The sequence below is a fragment of the Cygnus olor genome, chromosome 1, assembly GCF_009769625.2.
Source record: "Cygnus olor isolate bCygOlo1 chromosome 1, bCygOlo1.pri.v2, whole genome shotgun sequence".
Taxonomy (NCBI): domain Eukaryota; kingdom Metazoa; phylum Chordata; class Aves; order Anseriformes; family Anatidae; genus Cygnus; species Cygnus olor.
The window spans coordinates 184639779-184661139 of NC_049169.1; the positions used below are offsets into that span (position 1 = coordinate 184639779).

Consider the following 21361-nt stretch of genomic DNA (forward strand, 5'->3'; position numbering starts at 1 on the left):
AACCCTAAAATCAATAACAGATACTGATTTTTGTCAGAGAGAAGATGAGAATGCAAAAAGAAATTATTGGTGAGTTACACTCCATTAGTTGCAAACCCAGGTGAAATAACCCTTTTGTGTTTGCTTCTAAAAATGTCATCCTGGATGCCATTTTCAAGGAATTCAGTCTGACGTTAGAAGATATGTCATAACTTTGAGAATCCAGACTCCTGTGTCCCAGAAATCTGTTTATATAGCTCATAATGTAATTACAGCTACCTTAAGACAGATGAGGCAGAAGGCAGCAATATATTGAAAACTAATTGAAAAATGCAGTTGTCCAGAAGCACTTGTGGGGAAGAGGTCTCTGAAAAGCTGCTCAAAGCTTCAGAGTTTGAAGTGAAATTTTTGATGTTGTCACTCTCAATCTATTGAATAGCTGACAGACAATCAAACCCGTCTGGCTGGCTGGCAGCTCATTTTGCTGGCAGGTGGCAAACAATTAGACACACCAATTTGTGCCTCCTGATGACATTAAAGCATGAAACTAAGTTGTATGCAGAGCCTAGTGATTTGTGTGAAAGCATTTCAAAAATAATACTCTTTGCCGTGGCAACTCATTTCAGACTGCCACCTCCCATTATGGCTTTGAGCAGTGAAGACGACAGACTTGAGTTACGTGCGGTGCAAGGCCGCTTCTGTTCAATCCGTCATCAGCGCCCCCCGAGACCTCCATCCCCTCCTTTCATCAATATCACCTCATCATTTACATTCGATTGTGCTTGAACCGCTGCATACATTAACTGCACAGAAGTCCAGTTTGATAAAATATGTTGGACACATTTTCTGCTGTTATATTTCATTTATAACTGCATGAATTCTAAGTAAGAATGCACTGCAGCATATTAGGCAATGACTTTTATGAACATATTAGCAATGCACAATTAAAAGAATGTGCAGAGCAAAACACATGATATTTAATGATAAACAGAATTCCTGACTTCAATTCTATTTATTGGAGTTTGCTTCATATGCCATTTACCTGCATATACAATGAGAGATTATAGCTAATGAAATGCCTTTAAAACAACAAAGATATTCTTATTTTTCTAGTAATTATTTATTACCATAACTTTTTTTATAAGACACTCAGCCAACCAAATAGAAAATTAAAATTAAAAATAAAAATCACTATAGCCTCACAAGGACTAAGATTATCTTCTGATTGAAATGAAAAATACATTTCTCTAATCCTGATTTGCTTATAAACACAGAATCACTGTGTATATTGTATAAAAGTGAACAAAAAAATGAACTGAAACAAATAAAAGCTGGCAAAAACAATACACTCCGTTGTTTATGATTTTCCCTAGACAGAATAAACATGACCAACAGCCACATTGCTTAGTGAAGTACCAAAAGCTGCATAAACTACAGCAATGTAAGAACCTACAAAAATATGGTTCACTGGCATAGTGTTGGCTTCTAAAAAATATGCAATATATATTATTTGATTTTTAGTTTATATTAGTAAACACAAGTATATTTGCATAAGTAAGCATTGACAAACAACCAAGCTGTAACTTTTTTTTCATTTTTCCAATGATAATTAGGATACTAGAGGCAACAGAAAATGTTAATAAATCATCACAGGCTAAAATCCATGATTCTTTCTCAATTCATATTTTAATTAATTCTAAGTAATAGATTTCAATATACTATGCAAGCTGTTCCTCCTCCCCCCTCCAAAAAAAAGTTTCACGGTATTTCAATCTGCTTCTCCTTTGCAATTTGAAAAAGAAAAGCAATAAAGGCATCCACCTTTTAACTCCAAAGATTACCACAATGGTCAAGAAAATACTTTGAAAACATGAGCGGAGTGCACAGATAAGAGTGCCTGAACAATGGTAGTATTCAGTGATACAGCCATGAGGTGCAACCAGCCATTTGAGGTCATTTGGGCTAAGAACACTAACATACTTATGACAATGCCAACTGTTCAATAATATCCATTTAATTGACAATAAGAATATAACACTTCCTGATCTGGTGGGACCTGCCTGAACTCGCCAATTTTCCCTTCACAGTTGTTGGTTATAATAATAAGCGTGCTCTACCTCACAAAACAAAATCTGATAGCAGAATGACCTATTAAAGAGAAAAAAAATATCCTAACAAAGTTGATCCAATGGGTGTTCTTTTGCTTAAACCCCAACCATTGCTTAAAACCCAACCACTATCCAAGTATGGAATGCCTATAAAACTTTGTAAACTCTAGGTGTGCAGCAGCTCTCAAATGATTCCATAATTTGATATTAACAGCTACCAATAACAGTATTCAAAATGTATGAGCAGTCACCTTGTTTCAAGAAGAATCTAAGGTGGGTGCTCACACAAAATAGAAGTTGTGGTCAACCTACTGCAGCCTTGTAGTGTTTTTTAATGCTTTTTTAATAAAGATATACTTCAGAAATACAGAATAAGACTCATCTCTCCAATCATTTTAATGTTAAGTTCCCTCTAAAGGTGACAGGGACAACTGATGAGGTGATATGCCCCCATGTTAATTGAAGTGTTTAGCATTTTATGAATTACTAATAACCTTCTGAATGAAGTATTTTTCTAAAATGACCAAGGTAGAAATTTAACTGAATAGGTTCCAGTAAAGTAACCTTTTGGTGGCTACAGTTATATGATATTAATGCTACAGTCAGCATAAATTTCTGTACTCAAAGTATGAGAATGCATTTCTCAAATTCTGAAATATGAGGGCTCCTCACACAGGATGAAGGAAAAACTCCTAATCAGACAGGAAAAAGTATTTTTCATTTCACACTGAAATCAGTCTAAAATCAAACCCATGCAGACAGATGAACAAAAAATATTCTCTTAATGAAGCACTTGCTAAATAAGCCTTCTCTAATATGGTTCTAAGACCCAAAATAATATTATTATAAAAATATAAAAAGTATATATAAAAGTATAAATATATATATATACATTTATATACATTTATATTTATATATATAAGTATATATAAAATAATGTTAGAAAATAATGTTAGAAATTCTTTGCTACTAAGGCACATTTCATTTTGCTTATCTCATTCCAATCTTCTCTGTTACAACAGATGCTGATTGTTTATTGAATTATTTCAGAAAAGCAGCCTCAGTACTAAGCTATGCATACAGACAAAAGCCATCAGCTTTTCTATGCAATTCATGATGAAAAAGCGCTTCACTTTTATGCTAAACTTTTCATGTATTTTCTTGCACTTTACTGTTTACATTATGTTGGAAACATTGACTGCATATTGTTTTTTCTTAAGACTTTAAGACATTTCTGACATTTTTGCAGGTTTTCTGTAAATTCAGATTTTTTTCTTAAAAATCGTAACATACCTGTTTTTTTATTTTTTATTTTCCTTCAGAATTTTAGTTCTTGTAGATGCAACTAAATTATGAACTAATTTTTTACAACTGCTTAAAGATTTGAAACATGATTTAGCATATCTTTGAGTTAAAACTTGATTCCTCACATTTACTTTTTTTTATTATTATTATTTTTTTAACAGTTTTATGAAGAAACTACAGGGATCTTGTCATACTGGAAAATTTAATCACATCAACACACATGAGTGTTAGCTCTTTACACGTTGCAGTTTGAGCCTGCAATAAAACAGGTTTCCCTTCTCCCCAAAGGATGTTGACAGTTGCACATTTTATCACAATTTCTATGTTTAGTGTAACTAAGATAGGCTGGACATTTAATGAAAATTATATTCATTAGAAGCTTGGAAACTACAGCCCAACAAGAGAAACAAAGGTTTCCTTGTGTAAATCTTCAACAGTTTATTTTTAAACACTAAAATTTGAGCATATTTGCTTTTTAAAAACCTAAAAGAAAACTGTTTTCCACTATAACCATACAAACCGCTTGCCATATTTGAAGCATTTCAGTACTAGGAAACAAGTGCAGTGATGGATCCAATTAAGATTTAAGTCTTTGAAAGAATATTCAGCTGAATTTCTACACAGCCAATCTGTTCTGTATCAGCAGATATTACTCCTCTTCCTCACTAAAAGGTTGTTTTAAAGGAAAAAAAAAATTGACTGTTAATGTATTTATTTAAAATAGGCTTGCTTCCGAAGTACGTCACAGAGTTTTATTCACTACTGATGGAGAAAACCAAGGTGAATCACTTTTATATATGTGGTCTGCTTCAGTAAAACAGAAAAAAAAATGAAGCTGTTTTTTTTAGGACAGCCTAATATATCACAATAGAAGAATAACAACACACACAAAAAAAAAACTATCTTCAAACTTCTGAATTAAATCAATATAAAACAATGAATCCAGCCATATACCTGTCAAATGAGTGAAACTGCATGGGGAGAATAGCCTGAGCTTCTCTCTTCAGAGCAGGATCAGGGTAAGGGATTGGATCTGGACCACATTCTGCTATTTCAACAGGGGCTGCCACGAGACTTTTCAGTATTTCCTTGACATTGATGCCTTTACTTTGGCTGATACTGGATATTGATGATGAGGGTTTCAAGATTTCACTTGGGCTTTCAGTTAAGCTCTCCTGAGATTTCTTCACTTCCGAAGACAAAGTAGACAACAGCTCGCTCATAGCATCAGGGCCTGTGCTGGTCTCCAGGTCTGTCCCATTCAAAATACTGGGCATCTGTTCTTCTCCAATTCCTGAATCCGTATGAGGAATAGAGCTTTCCAGCTGAATATCTTCAACTGGTGTTGGTGTTTCTTTATCTTTGATATTTTCTGGAAACGCAGTTGGAGTCTCTGTAGTGAAATAGAAATTTGGAACAATATTTATAATTTACTTTGATTTTTTTTTTCCACAAATATAATCAGTAGATTTTGTAAGACAGAAACATAAGTTTTAGAAAGCCCACAAATCTTAGTAGTTTACAGCAAAAATGCATTCTACATACAAAACATTTTGGTTTAAACAGCTGTTTGGCATATATAAAGGCTTGTAAGAGGGAGCCCAAAGCTGCATTATGCAAGCTCAGTGACATTTAGAAATTACAGCCCACTACTCACACAGTAATCAAATAGAAGAATACTGCCAGCAACAACATTAAAAATCATAACCTATATAGACTGCATATCAACATCATCTGTAAGACTATTGGAAAAAAAAAAAGGTAACCCCATTTATGCTTTAGGATTACTGTAAACTTTAGGATTTTTATTGCTGTCAGCAAATATTAAGCTTGCATTCAAAAGAAAAGTGCTACACCTTTTGTTTTCTTAATCCTTTTGTTTAAAATGTACATTATACACATTTTACACACATGGTGATTATATTGAATACAAATTTATTTATATACAAATAAAAAAGGTGTTATTTATTCTTTAAATAACCCCTCCTTCACAAAAGGTAAAATTCTGTACTTCTTTCTGGCAAACATTCAGAACAAAATAAACAGAGCTTTATAGAGATGGGAAAGTGAAATCTGTTGAGTTTGGAACATTTCCAGATTGAAACGGGCTCTACAACATATTGTAACCGAGGAAGTGTCCGTCTATTAATTATTGCAGTGAACAGACAACTCTTTCTGTTGATAAGAATTCTGATAAGAATAATTTGATATGTTTAGTGGAAAGTTAGCTAAAGTTGTGAATAACCTGCATATTCATCTTTTTGGTTACATCTTTTAGAGCAATAGATTGTGGCTATTTTTAATGAGAAAAAGCTTGCACTCAAAGTGATTTTTTAATTTATTTTCATACTACCTTAGTTTCATTTGGTCGTTTGCATTACTATAAAATTTAGCCGGCCTGTGTATGAAATAGACAGGTGTTTTTTTTTTTTTTTTTTTTTTTTTTTTTTTTTTTTTATGGTTCTGATATAGAAGTAAGTCTTGATATTTTGGAAAACATTTTAGAACATAGATAAAGCTTTGCCCATCTAGCTATTTCAAACAAAATATCCTTCAACAATTTGACTTGAATAACACGTACATACTTTATTACTAATTTTGTAATATAAACAGCTGTAAAATATCTATGCATTTACCACAGAGGCATAAGTGTGTGTATGCACATGCACAGAAAAAAAAAATCCATATAAGATTATTTATTTGAAATATGCTAGTGTAAAGCTAATCATATCTGCAAGTGTTGACAAACATATAGATAGAATAGGTTTTTAAAAACACAAAGCTGAATGGCCCATTATCCTGAATAGTGTTTTCTTTTTTTAACAGCCATAAATGTTGAAACCATTTCCTCCTTCTCTTTCTCTTAATTGCTTGAAAGACTTCTTACCAAATGGACATGAGCCCTGTTTTGTGAAGCAGGAAGTAGAAACCAGATTTATGAGCTGCATACGATGCACTTAGCATCTGCTGTTTCAGGAAGTAAAAAAATCCGTATCTACTTAGTACTGCCTATATTTGGCACAGAAGGACATCTGATCCACAGAATAAGCCTAATGAATTTTCTGCTTGTTTGTCTTTCTTAACTTTATCTATCCGAAGACAACAGCGAAATGAAGGAAAGAGCAGGACTGGACAAGCGGTCAAGCAGATTGCTCCCCTGTTTAAACAGGGATTTTAAGGATTTGCATCTCTGTGCTGAACACCCTACCTGCTTGGCGAGGCAGCAATATAAAACGCACAGAGACCAGAACAGAAATTCACAGCCAACAAAAGTTCAGTGATAGTTGCAGGAATTGTGACTAGAAGTTGTGACTACTTTATGATTATTCAAATTAAGATTTGAATAGCTTGAAGAGACGAGTGGTAATTTAATTCTTACTTGCTAATAAACAATGTAAAAATTGCATCTTTAGGGAACTAAATACTGTGATCCTTGCTCCTTGAGAAAAAGACTCATATTATAAAAACACTAAAGCAAATATTCTTTCAGTTATTGCTATTACAGTTATTTAAAGCACAGCTGAAAAGGAAATAAAATAAACATATAGTTTGAGCCTAAAAAACAACATGCAAGGAAGGAAAAAAGGAATAGCCATCAAAGAAAGCTGTATTATAAGTCCAGTAGTGGACAGCAAGTGAGAACTACTGAAAGTGAAATGAAGGTACTTATTGAAATCTGTGCTAAATAAAGTAATATGAGGGTCCACTATGATACAAATGAAGAAGACAGTAGATTACATGGTGAAGGTAGGGTACACAACTTCAATTTTCATTAAGGTCAACAATGTTGAACACAAAGCTAAAGGCAGTAAAACTAATGCAAGTGTGGTTCTGGAAATTTGTTGTGATTTTGCAGCTACAGAGTTAATTTGCTTTGTAGAGGCTCACATGATGCTGTGTTTTGGATTTTTGATGAAAATAGTGGAGATAACACACTGATGTTTTTTGTTGCAGAGCAGTGCTCACACGGAGCCAAGGACTGTTCTGCTCCTTGTGCTGACCTGCCAGTGGGGAGGCTGGGGGAGCATGAAGAGCTGGGAGGGGACACAGGCATGACAGCTGACCCATACTGACCAAAAAGGATATTCCACACCATACGATGTCATGCTCAGAAATAAAAGTTGGTGTAAAGAAGGAAGAAGGGCGATATTTTCAGAGTGATGGCATTTGTCTTCCCAAGAAACCATTATGCGTGATGAACCCTGCTTTCCTGGATGCGGTCTGCCTGCTGATGGGAAGTAGTAAATGAATTCCTTGTTTTGCTTTGCTTGCGTGCATGGTTTTTGCTTTACTTAGTAAACTGTCCCTATCTCAACTTTTTACCTTTCCAATTCTCTCCCTTATCCCACCTGGGGAGAGTGAGCAAACAGCTGGGTGGCAGTTATCTGCCTGCCAAGGCTAAACCATGACAAAATTCAAATGTTCTAACTAAACCAGAATTATTTAAATGTATTGAAATCATGGGAATTGACTGACTCCAAGCCAATTTTGAAAGAAGCAATCTATGAAATTACTGGTCTAATAGAATGTATTTTTCCCAGATGTAAGTGGAGACAGCGACATATGACTGGAGAATATCAAATGTAGTTTTTCCTTTTAAGAAAGGGAAAAAGAAAGATCTGGACAACTACAAGACTTCAACAGTAAGCAAGATTTCAGAATTTATTTTGGAGTAAAGAATAGTAATGGTGTGGAATGAGACAGATTACAAAATGGCTTTGCTGAAAGACTAAGCTAAGAGCTTCCTTAATAATTATTGGTCAAAGAAAATATGACCCAAATAGTCAAATTCAGCAAACCTTGGGTGTCACAAATGATTTTACTTTAGTGTGGAGAAACTGAAAATTAATAGAAGGTGAAAAAGAAACTGGGAAGGAGCCATCAAGTAGTTTCAAAGAAAAAGTATCAGAGGGAAACTACCATGGAAGCTATCTTGTTTAAAACTTTAATCACAATTTCAGGAAGAAAAGTAGGTACACTCTAGTGCAACTTACTGATGACAAAGTTGTAAGGTAAAACTCATGAACAGAACGAATTAAGGTAGAAGGGCAAATTAAATTAAATAGTTCAAAGCTATGCATTCAGTGACTAACACAAAGGTTCCTGTAACAACTGGAATTCAGCAGCTGGAAATGACCAAAAAGAAGGACCTGGACACATCAACCCCTGGGTAATCAGTGACCAATACAATGATGTGATGGAAAAGGCAAACATGATTCCAAACTTTTATAAAAAAATAGAAAAGAACCAAAAAAAAAAAAAAAAAAAAAGTCCTGAAACAGTTCAGTATTAAAGGCATTAGAAAAGGCTTTGGTAGTTTCATTGTGGAGTACTGTATACATAGCTGTATTTGAGGAAGATGAAGTGCCACCATAGAGACACATTCTCACATAAAAAAGTGATGCATTCTTGCAGAAAAAAAAAGGAGTTTGGCTGATACAGTCTGGCCAAATTACTACTGAGAAGGTATACAACAGCTATTATACATATATTTTTAGGATACAAAATCTGGAAAAAGGATTTAAGTTAAATGGAAGAGTTGGCATGAGATAAACTGAATGCAAATCCACTACGAATAAATTTTGTTTTGGAAGTGACAGCCATCAGTATGGAATTAAGGTTCTAGAATATCCTTCCAGTCAGAGTAGCAAGTTCAAAAAACAGAACTAACTTCCATATGGTATAAATAGGAGTTACCTTAATTACTCAGCAGGTTTCTTATTCTCATTTGGGAACAAGGGATTACAAAGACCCAAGAGAATTGCACCATTTGAAGTCAAAAGTGGAAGGAAAATTAAATTTGTGGATATAGAATTTAGATATGACATTCCATACAATCCATAACAACTAATTAAAATGATTTAAGAATACGAATAACAAGAGAAGTTAGTCTACATGAAGATAAGTGCAACGATACTTCATTTCCGCAGAAACCAGACTTGTATTTGCACTTTTCTTATTGTGTCTCCAGTGTGTATTAAGAACTGCAGTGAATATTAATGTATATTAATAACTGCAGTATATATTAATATACTGCACTAAGTCAATTGAACTTAGTCTGATGTATCACCACAAATGGTAATCTTCTAAAAACTGCTGATATCCAAAGCATTAACTCTTATTTTTCAAAACATAAACCAAGCCAAATGAACAAAAATTTGTCAAATTTATTTTTTGTAAATCAAAACAAAATAAATTCAGAACAGATAAAACTGATTATTAATTGTCTTTCAAATAAGAATACTAGTGAGTTAGTTTTTGTGAAATTCAGAAAAAATATGTCTGAAAAGATATTATAAAAACCTTCTGCATCAGCATTATTATTGGTACTATTATAGGTAAATTTTAAGCTCCTGAGAATGGGTCACAGAAAACAACCAATTTTAGTTGCAACAGTGCATATCCACAAGTTTTATTCCTCATTTGTTCTGTGTCAAAGCACTTCTGTAGCCTACACACTTCAGGAATAAAGAATCAGTACTGAACACCACTTCACATTGTTATCCTGTAAAAATCTTAAACCTGTAATGTACGCTTTCATAAAAATTCTAAATACTCAAACAACTTAGCAAAATGATAGTTTTAAACATGAACAGAAGCAAAAATATAACTGATTACATCTGTCTATGTTATAACATTCTGACAGTAAGCTTGTAAATTTTCAGCAAACCTCATCAGTTTTCCACAGCACTAGGCCATGTCAGTAGACAAAGCAGAAACATTACTAGATCTAGTGATCTTAACCCTGTCAGAAACAGGCAGTTGGAAGCCAGATGCCTCCTCTTTACTGTTTTTCATTGTAACTAATGAGTTCGTCTATGACATTATGGGAAAAATATGGGCTTAAGGTAACTAAATGACATGTTGTATATCTGGTAACCTCACCCATCACACTCTTTCCCTAAAATATCTTGTTTGCTTGTGATTTATGAAGTGTACTGTAATTGTTTTAACTTTTTTATTTACCTAAATAGTTCTTGTACTGCTTCTAAATACCTAAAAAAAATGCAACCCCCCCCCCCCATGTTTATTACCTAAATAATGAGACACTTCATGTTTGTAGCAAACATAAGATTTTGCCATTATAAAAAAAATGACATCACAACATAGTCTGTTTTAAATCTTTATTACTTTAAAAGAATGGAGAAAATGTGCATATATTCCTATGGTCTTTTTTCTCTTCATTTGATTAAAAAACACACCTACACAAAAATTAGCTGAAAATTTTCCAAATAAAAAAAAAAAGAAAATCATTATTTTTAACCACTTACAATATGTCTGAATATATTAGTTTCCACCTCCTGAAGAAATCCATTTGAAAGTTGCATTATCCTAATCATTGTCAATTTTTTGCAATATAGCAAGATTTGGTAATGGAAGCTTCGGGATCAATATTAGCATGAGTTGCTGCCACTTTTCAGTCTGCACATGCACTGGAAAATGTATGTGTTGTTTTTTGTACAGATATTCTAAGACACTAGTTATAACCTTATTACCTGTATTTTACAGACCCCTCCGTAGTATTCTACATTTTTAAAGAGAGCATACATCCCAGGCTCAAAAGCTTTCAAGCCAACAAGGCAGTGATATTACAGTTTCCCCCATAGGTGGTAGGGTCAACTCTTCAATGGCTAAGCTCTAGGCTATAAAGAGATGGTGAAAAAGTTCTTCCTAGCAATATTGATCTACTAGTTTTCACTTATGAGAAGCAGCACAGTTATACAGAAATTAAAAAAATAAATATGAGGATGGAATCAAAGAGTAATAAGGGTCTGATTTAAAATTACAATGAAAGGAATAACCAAAAATGGAATTGCAATGGAAATGTACTCAGAGGCTGAGGCACAACAGTAAAGATCACACTAAAAAGAACATTAGCATGCCAAGCTGTTCTATATCTGCTCAGTAACTTTGGTCCTATTGACATTTCTATTTCTACGTGGAAGTTATCACAGAGTACGGAAAAAGTTCCCTGTCCTCCTGGTCCTGGCCTAACCACATAATGTGCACTCCTTTCAGCAGCCTAGACAGTATTACTCTTCATGTAACTACTACACATTAATGGGCAAATTTGGCCATGTCCCACTAATGTACTTCATGGAATTCTGTTATTTCTGATGCAAGGTTATCTGACTAACAGCGGCTTGTATTTTGCAGCGTTCATTTCCAGAACAAAAAGGCTCTGAAATGGGAGAGAAATGGAGAAGTGACAGGGTGGGGGATTCAAGGTCGGTAAGTGATGAAGAGCCTGTATGGAAGAGAACAGAGTTGTCATCAGCCAGCTTCTCAAATGGACACTTGTAAGTCCATGTCTTCTCTTTTTGCTCACTGGAAATTAATTCTGTTTGCTTAAATTCCTCAGAAGTCTTAATTTCCACTCCACCCTCCACCCCCCAATCAATCCTGGACTCAGGCAGGCATATAGAGCAGCTCCTTCTACCTTGATCAAATAAAGAGTATTAAAAGAGTCACTTAAGACTTATAACTCTTGATCTGTTTAGGCAATGTCTTTAATCAAAGTCTTGATTCTGTCTTACTATCACTTTCCTTACTAACCAAACCTCCTTCACTCAGTGCTCAATAAACGTGTACATCAGTCTGACTGATTACCTGGTTACCAAACAAAATTTCAATGATCCCACAACTATTCAGGCCAAAGCTAACTAAGGCAATTAAATAAAAAAGTCGTAAGAAAAAATAAATTTAAGAAAATGTAAAGCTGTAATAAAGATATATAAATTTTAGAGTAAATAAGTTGTTTGCATTTGAAAGAAAAAACAAATGCAAATCAGGAACAGTATGATAGCATGTTTGAATTTTTGTAGGTGAATTTCCCTAGTTTTTGTCAGATTCTATTTTATTTTTGTCTTGTGTAAACTCAAAAAGTACACACATAATGAAAGACTATCTGTGAAGAAATTAGGGGAAAAAAGGATCAGAGGAACAGACACTAAGTGAACATGGCAGAATGGTGGACAGAAAGAAGAAAATTGTGATTCTCACTCTGTTGGATATTACAGGTTTCTACCCTCCTTTCTTACAATTTTAAAACGAAAACATAGATGAGCCGGTAGTTATCTATGATAATATCTGTATTTCTGACTCACTATGGGAAAGCTGATAATTTTGTTTAGACATTTATTGTAAAACTAATAACAACAACAAAAAATCTGTCACATAGGTTACAAAATCCAGTCACAAAAAATAAGTGAAGAATAAAATATTCCATAGACATGATGAAACTTGTACTAAAAGCATTACATTAAGAAATATAGAAAAACTTAGGAAAAAAATAAAAGAACTTTTAAAACATCTGTAATTTGTACAAACAAATCAAAGTGTTAATGTTATTTGACCAAAACCAATATAAATTACAATTGCTTCATGGGTATGTAATGATTGATTAATTAATGATGAACTATATGTATCTTCTGATCCCTTAAGTAGAGGGTGAAGGGTAATAAATATTTGATCAAAATGTATTTATTATTACACCAAGATCTTAAAATATACTTCCTCTCAGAGGCAGTTAGAATAGGTGGCATATATTTTATATAATCAGGAAAGCAATATAGTAATCTGGAGCAGCATGCAGAAAATCAATTTTTTATCATTCACATTATTATCATTCATTTCCCTTATAACATTTAACTCAACTTCTTGAAAGCATATGGACAACTATATTCTGAGGAAGATGGAGCCACAGATTTTATCAGGGCTTTGTGGAGGCAAAGGATATTTGGAGAAGCAATATAAATTAGTCCCTTAGCCCAGTTTGTGTAGTTAGACTGCTGTCCTTTTGCAAAAGAGGTGTTATAAAAATAGGCTGTAAATCTGAATGCTACTACACTAGGAATACAAATAATGGTATAGCAATGGACAATACTCAGCAATCAGAAAAAAGATGCTTTACTTGCCTCAGAAGAAAAAGCAATTTCTGCAACTTCTTAATATATTTACTTCTATCAAGAAAAAAATCAATAGCTTTCAGTCCATCCACAGCACATACCTTTAAAAATCTGTTCATTTACAGTGTTTGGGAAAAATACAGACAGCAATATCAAAGGAGATGAAAAGCCAATCCATTTTTGATAAAGTGTTGTGATAAGTGACACACCAATGTTCTCTGCACAATATGATATAAGGCAATTTGAACTGTTGCAACACTTTCATTTCCAAAACACTCCTGAATGTTAAGTGGTAATGTCATTTTTTTGACTGAAAATATCTTTCCATTATTTGTGTAGTATTAATTGTGTGTTTAGGAATTTATAGGCTCCCAGTTAATGTGCAAAAAAAAGATCATTCACACCTTTCCACTACTGGAGATGTGGAGATGGAAGTACTGTTGAAACAATATAATAACCCTTCAGTGTAAGCAAGTATAGCTTTAATAATGACCAGAATTGAGAAAACTCATCCTACTGTTCCTGCCCACCATAACGAAAACTACTTCAAATTCATAGCCATACCTTAAAGAGGTTATTTGGTTTTATATAAGGCTGTTTAGCTGCTTTTAACAGAAGACACAATGCTCATCTATTTTTTCATAGGCTTATTCCACCAATATGATATTTCTGCTCTCGAAATATACACCGATTACCCTCTATCTAGTAAAAGAAAGGGCTACTCCCAGTGTTTCAGTATTGACTTCCACACCTTCCAGACATAACAGAGATATTTTCATAACAATTTTGGGAAAAATCAGATAAACTAACCGAGAAGAAAACAATGTCTTCTAAGCTATTTAAGTTGCTACTATTCCAGAAATACAGATTTTAGCATTTTACACTAAATTCACTACTTGTGGAAGAGTAGAATTTGGTAGCTCTTGTTGACTAAAGGGACAGAGGTAAAGACTACTAAGGATGTCTCAACCACTACAATTTTATCTTAAAATGGCTCCAGGAACTGGCAAGTTCCACTGTGCCATTAAGTCAGAAGTCAGAGTCTTGATAACCCTCCTACACAGACCTGAACCTCCTCTGACATTAAAGTTAACTTAGTGTACTTGCTTGTAAAATAAAACAGAAGGAGCTTGTCTGCCTTCCACCGGAAGTAGCTTTGCATACTGGGACTACCTTCAACCTACTGAGTTTGAAAGGAAACTTTTCAAGGAACTTGAAATCATTCCTCAGCAGTAGCAAGAGTAAAGATTAAGCTCTAACACTGTTTCTCTAGTAAATACACACATGAAATTATCACTAAAGATGAAAGCCAAAGATTTTTGAAAGTGAGTTTGTTAGAGCATCGGACTGCAATGAATAGTGTCCTTCAAGGATCATAAGCACTTAGCAGGCAAAAAAGGAGACTGGAATACCTAAAAACAAATAAATGTTTTACCTCAATGTGTATTTTATAGCTTTTAAAATAGTGCAAATTTATAATAAATTGAGCAGAGCAATTTCTTCAAACATGGACAACCTAAGTAAATGCTTCTACAAGAAATGTATTATGTTCAGCTCTCCCTAGTGAGAGCTTTGGTAACAAATGCTGATCAACTGAGCAAAAGAACCAGCCAACTGTCTTTTAAGTCCTCCCATGTGAGAAATTTAATTAAAAAAAACAGAACTTCTGTACTTAATATACTACTCAAGTGCACAGGCATGAACAGATTCTTTTCAGATATAAATAAGGGGGTTACAGAATTCACTGGCTACACCACTCCAGTAGAGAAAATTTGTAAAATGTTATTGCAACATTTAGATCATAGTTGCCTTGTTATATGTGGGATCTCAGTTATGTGCCTGACCACAGTGTTTGTGGTCTGCTGGCTAAGTGTGGCAGATTTCTATTAGCTCTTTTTCCCCTCTCAAAACACCAATACATGAAGAAGCTTCACATGATAAAATAGGTACTATATTAGATAATTGTTCAACAGATTAAGTTTCTACAATCAGACAAGGTCTCCCAGACTTTCAACCAGAGAAACAACCACAGGACAATTCACTTAGGACTGCTTGAGGGGAGACAAAAATAATAATAATGGAAAAAGAGAAACATTTTCCAGAAAGTACAAATTATATGACTGATGATTCCTAAATACAAATTGAAAATCTAGTACAGAGCTTTTAGTCATACTACAATATCCACAGCCACTTGACATACTGAGAATGATAAAGTAAGTTTTCTATCATCTTTGAATAGTCAGGTGAAAATAACTCTCCCTTTCTGGCAAAGATACTTTAATGCTATATCAATTTTTTTCTAACTCCATATTTTAATTATGGAGTTTATCTTCATCCCAGTCAATTGAAGAAATCTGATGAACCAAAAAGTCTCTAGGCCAAGAAATATTTTAGGTCACTCTACACACTCTTGCATTTCAATAATTCTCAATCCAAAGACTCCATTTTGAAATCTTCACAATTTCAGAAAAACTGATCTATCTGACATTCCAAAAGCCTAATTTATTCTAATTCTTTGGTATTGTGAACAGAAAGAAGTCTGACAACATTTACTTTTATTGGACTGTGTTGCTCAGATACTCTTCAGAGGCAAAAGAATACTAACCTACTTTTTTATCTGAGACTGTGATAATAAATTATTGTAGAATAGATGCTTGAATTGTACTGCACATTCAGGATTCTCTAACCAGATTCACCTGACTTCACAATATTAGGAAGCTGTAGAGCACAAAGGAAGAAAGGTTTGCCAATAAGTCAACTTCTGTCTTTCAGAAGACATTCTGTTGCCCAAGATTTGTCTTAACTGTTTCTGAACTTCAAGGAGGAGTAGTAAACAAGCAGTGTATCTTTGAAAAGATGAGCAAGACTAAGTTTTCTCCAGAGTATCCTTACAAGCATTTGTCTTTGACTGAAATCTTGCCAAACTGTCAGCATTTGAATCAGATGAGCTCTTCACTTATGCGATTGGCATCCAGCCATGAATAACATGAGGTATGAAGATGTTGCAGAGAATAAATAAGCCAACAGTAGTGTGTGTGTATATTTTATGTCTTTTTCTTTGTTGATGTACCCGAAGGAATTTCTCAGTATCTGACACTTGAAGCAGCAAGTGGAATAAGCCTTGATGTAGCAGACTTACAAGCTGGTTCATAAAACTTCCTGAGCTATGCCATGATACCTTTATGAAGATTAATACTACACGTCAAGGTGCTTTTTAAAGCTCTGGAGCTGAATTTAGTTCTATTTAAGATTTTTGATGTCATAGAAAACTATCATACTTTCTCCCCTTTTAAAACTCTAAAGTTATGAAGTTAAATAATATGAGCTAAGGAGGGTTTCTTTTGCCTCTTTATGAATCCTGTATATGATCTAAATAGAAAAGAGTGAGATTTCTTTTGATTTTACAAGTTCTGCTTTGTCAGACTAAGCACAGATTATTTTAGAAATACTGCAGACCCTTCATATTTATCAGAAACTAGTAGGAGAAATGAAAGCACTTGTGACCAATATATGGCAAAGAGTAAATCTACAGATAGAGACAAGTTTGTCCTTCCCATGGTGAGCTTACAAAGAAAAAAATACAGCAGAATAAAGAAAAAAACATTTTTATTGCTAAATGGACACCATTTAATACAATGACACAATGGTATAATGGACACCATTGGTTTACCTTTTTCTTCCTCTTCCTTGGTGTGTTCTTTCTCCTTTAAACACCGTAAGATAACATATAGCTTGTGAACAATACTTGGTTCACAGCAAAAAAAAAATTAAAAAAAATTAAAATTTATTTTACTGACTACAAGCAATTATTAGTAAAGGTATAATATATTTCCCTGTGAAGCACATCTACTAAAAAATTTATTTTAAGCAGCCAATCATTCTCCCTAAATTCACAGAGATCTGTTCCAAAGAACTCTTGTACCATTCTAACAATAATGCAATGATGACACAATTTGCTGTACTGAATTGGACTGTCAAAGAACACACCCTTTACATCCAATTAATGTCATGCAGAATGAATAAAATATAGAGGCTTTATTTCCATGTGACAACTGAAATTTTATCCATTTTATAATAAATAGGATTGTGCTTTAAAAACTTATATTGACTTTTAAATGTTAAATTTAATCATGCTATAATATGTTAAAATATCTTAAAATATAAAATATTATTAACATGTCATATGTTTTCTGCCAAAATCTGGAAGCATGTCAGATCACTAAAAAGAAACTGATTGGCTAAGTCACTGGAATGAAAAATTCTTGAAATGACAAAACAGGTTTTGACTTTAAGCCTCTTCTGACAGTGTTGGCATTTTTTTTTTTATTTTCAGTTCCTGCTCATGTCCTTCAAAACTGAGTAACTGACTTCAGAATTTAAAAAGCAGAAATGCTCTTCTCTAATGTATGAATATGCAGATTAGAGATGTAGATGCAGTTAGGTATAAGAGAAAATATCAAGAAATAAATTTAAATAGCTACAGATAAAATTTCCTGTATTGACTAATTTGTTTCTAAAGCCAATTTCTTCATTACAGTTTCTTCTGTATCTCACTTACACTATTACTGTAGCTCTACTGAACTATTAAAAGAACAAATCAAAATAAAACTATATTGTACTTGAACTTGAGGTAAAGCAAATACTATGGACAATAGTATAGAGGACACTTCTCTTAAAAAAAAATAAAAATCTTTATCTGAAATATTTTGGTGATTTTGTACATCTGGCTCCATTTTTAAAAGACTTCTTTTTAGGCTTTTTTTTTTTTTCTGGTTTTGTTATGTACATTTTATTTTGTATGGATAAGAAAAACAATTTGTTTTTCCACTCCTTTTGACATCCATTATTTCAAATGTCAAGCAATATACAAATAGCAACATAATCTCACTTATTTTGCATAATTTCTTTTATTGTATTAAATTTAAAAATATTTTTAATTAAATGTAAGTTTTGAGGCAGTCTAACCATTTCCAATTTTTCAAGCAAAAGGTGTTTAAAAAGAAAATATCTATGCCTGCTACACAAAAATGTGCTCTAAAGGCAAAAGGAGATGAGAAAGGAAGATCTAATTGTTCCAGGGTTTTATTCTCTAGCACTATATAACACCGTAGTACTCTTCTGAACTAAGAGCAAATGATCCCTCCCCCTGCCCCGCTTTTCTTTTAAAATCAATGATGGACCGAACACAACAGTGTAACAACAAAGAATATTATATCAGCAAAATCAATGATGGAAAATACATATTTTTATTTGATTTCTTTTCTTCAGATGGCAGACAATAGACTTTTTAATTAAAATCATAAACCCTTGATTGCTAGTTGTTAGAATTTATATACTTACAAGCACACATAGAAATTTAAGAAATGTAAGATAAACATAGTGATTTTTTAAGTTGATCTAATAAAAATTTTAACATAATATTCCCAGAACAGGATTTGATAAATATAACGTTATATTATTAGCAAAGAAAGAAGTTAACTATTTCTATTATTTATATACAGAAACCAGTTTTTAATCTCTTCAGCTTTCTATAAATCGAACTTTTTACTCATTGAGATTTTGCAAAATTATACCAATGACATTTTCATCATGTTTTTTAACCTATATTTCTGTATTCACATTATAGTACATGCAAATAAATGGGGAAATGTACATGCAAATTTGGCTAAAATTACACTTGGGTAACCCTATTTTTTCAAATAATGGCATCTGAAAAACATTTTCTCTACATTATATTATAACTATTAAAACAAACAAACAAACAAACAAAAGCAGGCCCAAAACATGTAATAGCTGCTCTGGTCACAAAAGTGGTCTCCTTCAAGAAAAGCACAGCACAGCACATTAACTAACATGCATAAAATAATTCACAGTACATACAATATCAAAGGTTTACATACCATCAAGAAGGCAGGAAAAAAAAAAAGCAAGAAAGGAAGGAAAAATAACAGGAAAATATATGGGGAAAGGGAACACTACAAAAATACTACATACTTTATGTGGTATGCAATATTTTTTAAAAATAGGCCTGACTTTATGGGCCTAATATTGTAGTAGAATAACCACAAACCAAAAGCATCTAGAATTTTCGACATCCATTCCCTCCTCCTGACTGATCTTTTATAAAATTTATTTCATAGTAAGTAAAGAAGTGATATTAAAATTGGGAAAGAGATTTCCTAGAGAAATGTAGGCAGGAAGTTAAAGTTTTAAAGGTGTCATCAGGTCTGATCTCCATGTAACCTGAGGCGTATACTTATTTATCAACAATTACATCACAGTTAGTTCTTGTATTACATTACATTAAATAAGAACACCCAAACAGGTTAGGAGATGATGTTAATATTACCTTTGTAAAATGAGTGGGCAAAGCTCTGCTCAGGAATTAACTTGGCAAGGAATCCATGGTTCAAACTTGGGTGAGGGATAGATGGTATGACCACAACTGTGGAGAAAATCATGGAATCAAATGTGAGCCAGCTAGTATTCATGTGTGGCCTGGTCCACTGTGGATCCATGACAGAAGTCCTATCTCATTGAAACATGCAAATATGGTATTATCAACATAAAGTGCATTTCTAAAGGAAGAAAACAAGTTCTGTATCAAGAGATAGGAAACAGCACACCTATTTGGGCACTTCAAGAGCAACAATCGTGGGAAAAAAAGACACATATATATATGCACACACACGATAATCATGAGTGAAATAGTTCACTGAAACTAGCAGCTTTTTAGTGCAGGACAATAACATATAACCAGAAAGGCACAAAAAATATGATTTCTCATAATTGACCATGTTCATGTATTATATTTGAAATGGGAAGCCCCTAAGCACATGAAATTCAGAAGTGATATATAAATGATAAATTAAAGCATAATGATGAATTAGAAGATAATGACTAAATGCAAATGTGACACAAATTGGAACATACATTCTATGAAGAATGAAAATCAGAAACTCCATAAATGAAGTAATTAAAATTCAATACAAGACAAAAAACATACATGAAGAGCTTCATGGACAAGTTCAGTTACTGTTTTCAGCTCTTTTAACACAGAAGGTACGGTTGTAAACAATCCAGTGGGACTTGAAAAACCTACTGAATTGACAGTATAAAGAATTTGAAACAAAGTGGGGTAAAGTTTGGATTCCTAATTTCTGATGGGCTCTGACAGCTAACAGACTCCCTCCCTCTCAGGCTGAAGAACACATGCCAGTGAAAAAAAACTACTACTATTAAAAAAAAAAATCACAAGCAGTTCAAAGAAGGTAATGGAAATGCTTCCTTTTTCTTATAATCTTTCCTTAGGCTTTCAAATGTAGGCACCAATGCAGCAGGACTCCAAAAAGGAGTCCTCTACCACCACCTTTCCACAAACCTCCTAATTTAAACTAAAAGAGTTTACATGGGCGAAGAGCTGTGTTTGCTGTTTATATGTTTCATTGTATAAAGATATCTGCTCTTACTAACAAATAATAGCCTAAGAAAGTTGTGCTGATCAACTGTCTTGTACTTTACAGCTTTAGCCCCATCAGACACACTGTTTCTTTTCAATTATATTGAAATGAAAGAAACAAAAGCATAAAAAGCAATACAAAAATGAGAATTATACCCTATAAGCAAATGCACAGAATAAGTGAAATCTGCCAATGTACATTAAAATGATTTTAGAGAAAGAAAGTACCATGTAATTTCCTATTAGAATTTTAAACTATTCACTAGAAGTACTTTGTACTGAGATAATTACAGTTCTAAAAAATCTACATATGAAAATGAAAAATAACATTTAAAGAAAACAAATGTACCTGTACTTGTTGGTGAATTTATTTCTTGTCTGATATTTCTACCTGCCTGGCTCCCAGATCTTGCAGTTTCTCGTTGTGGTTCTAGAATATCACGGTATTTGGAGACCATCAGAACTGAAATAAAGTAGACTACTGCCAAAGCTAAGAACTGAGCCTGTTTGCTGTCGTCCTGTGTTAGAGAGAAAGGAACAGATCTATAATACTGGACATTTCCATGGAATTTTCACTCAAGATCATCTCAAAGCTTTATAAA

General features: G+C 33.4%; 1 protein-coding gene across 9 annotated transcripts in view; it reads right to left on the reverse strand.

Moving 5' to 3' along the window:
- The window catches only part of NBEA (neurobeachin), a 514211-nt gene that overhangs the window by 306630 nt on the left and 186220 nt on the right, over window positions 1-21361 (reverse strand). For 7 of the 9 annotated variants that reach the window (XM_040543716.1, XM_040543666.1, XM_040543675.1 and 4 more), the window contains 3 exons: window positions 21109-21277; window positions 19650-19745; window positions 4347-4785 (listed from right to left, as the gene is read on the reverse strand). In XM_040543716.1, coding sequence (XP_040399650.1) covers window positions 4347-4785; window positions 19650-19745; window positions 21109-21277 — 704 coding nt within the window. The remainder of the gene's footprint in view (window positions 1-4346; window positions 4786-19649; window positions 19746-21108; window positions 21278-21361) is intronic. The other 2 variants (XM_040543691.1, XM_040543682.1) reach the window with 1 other exon arrangement.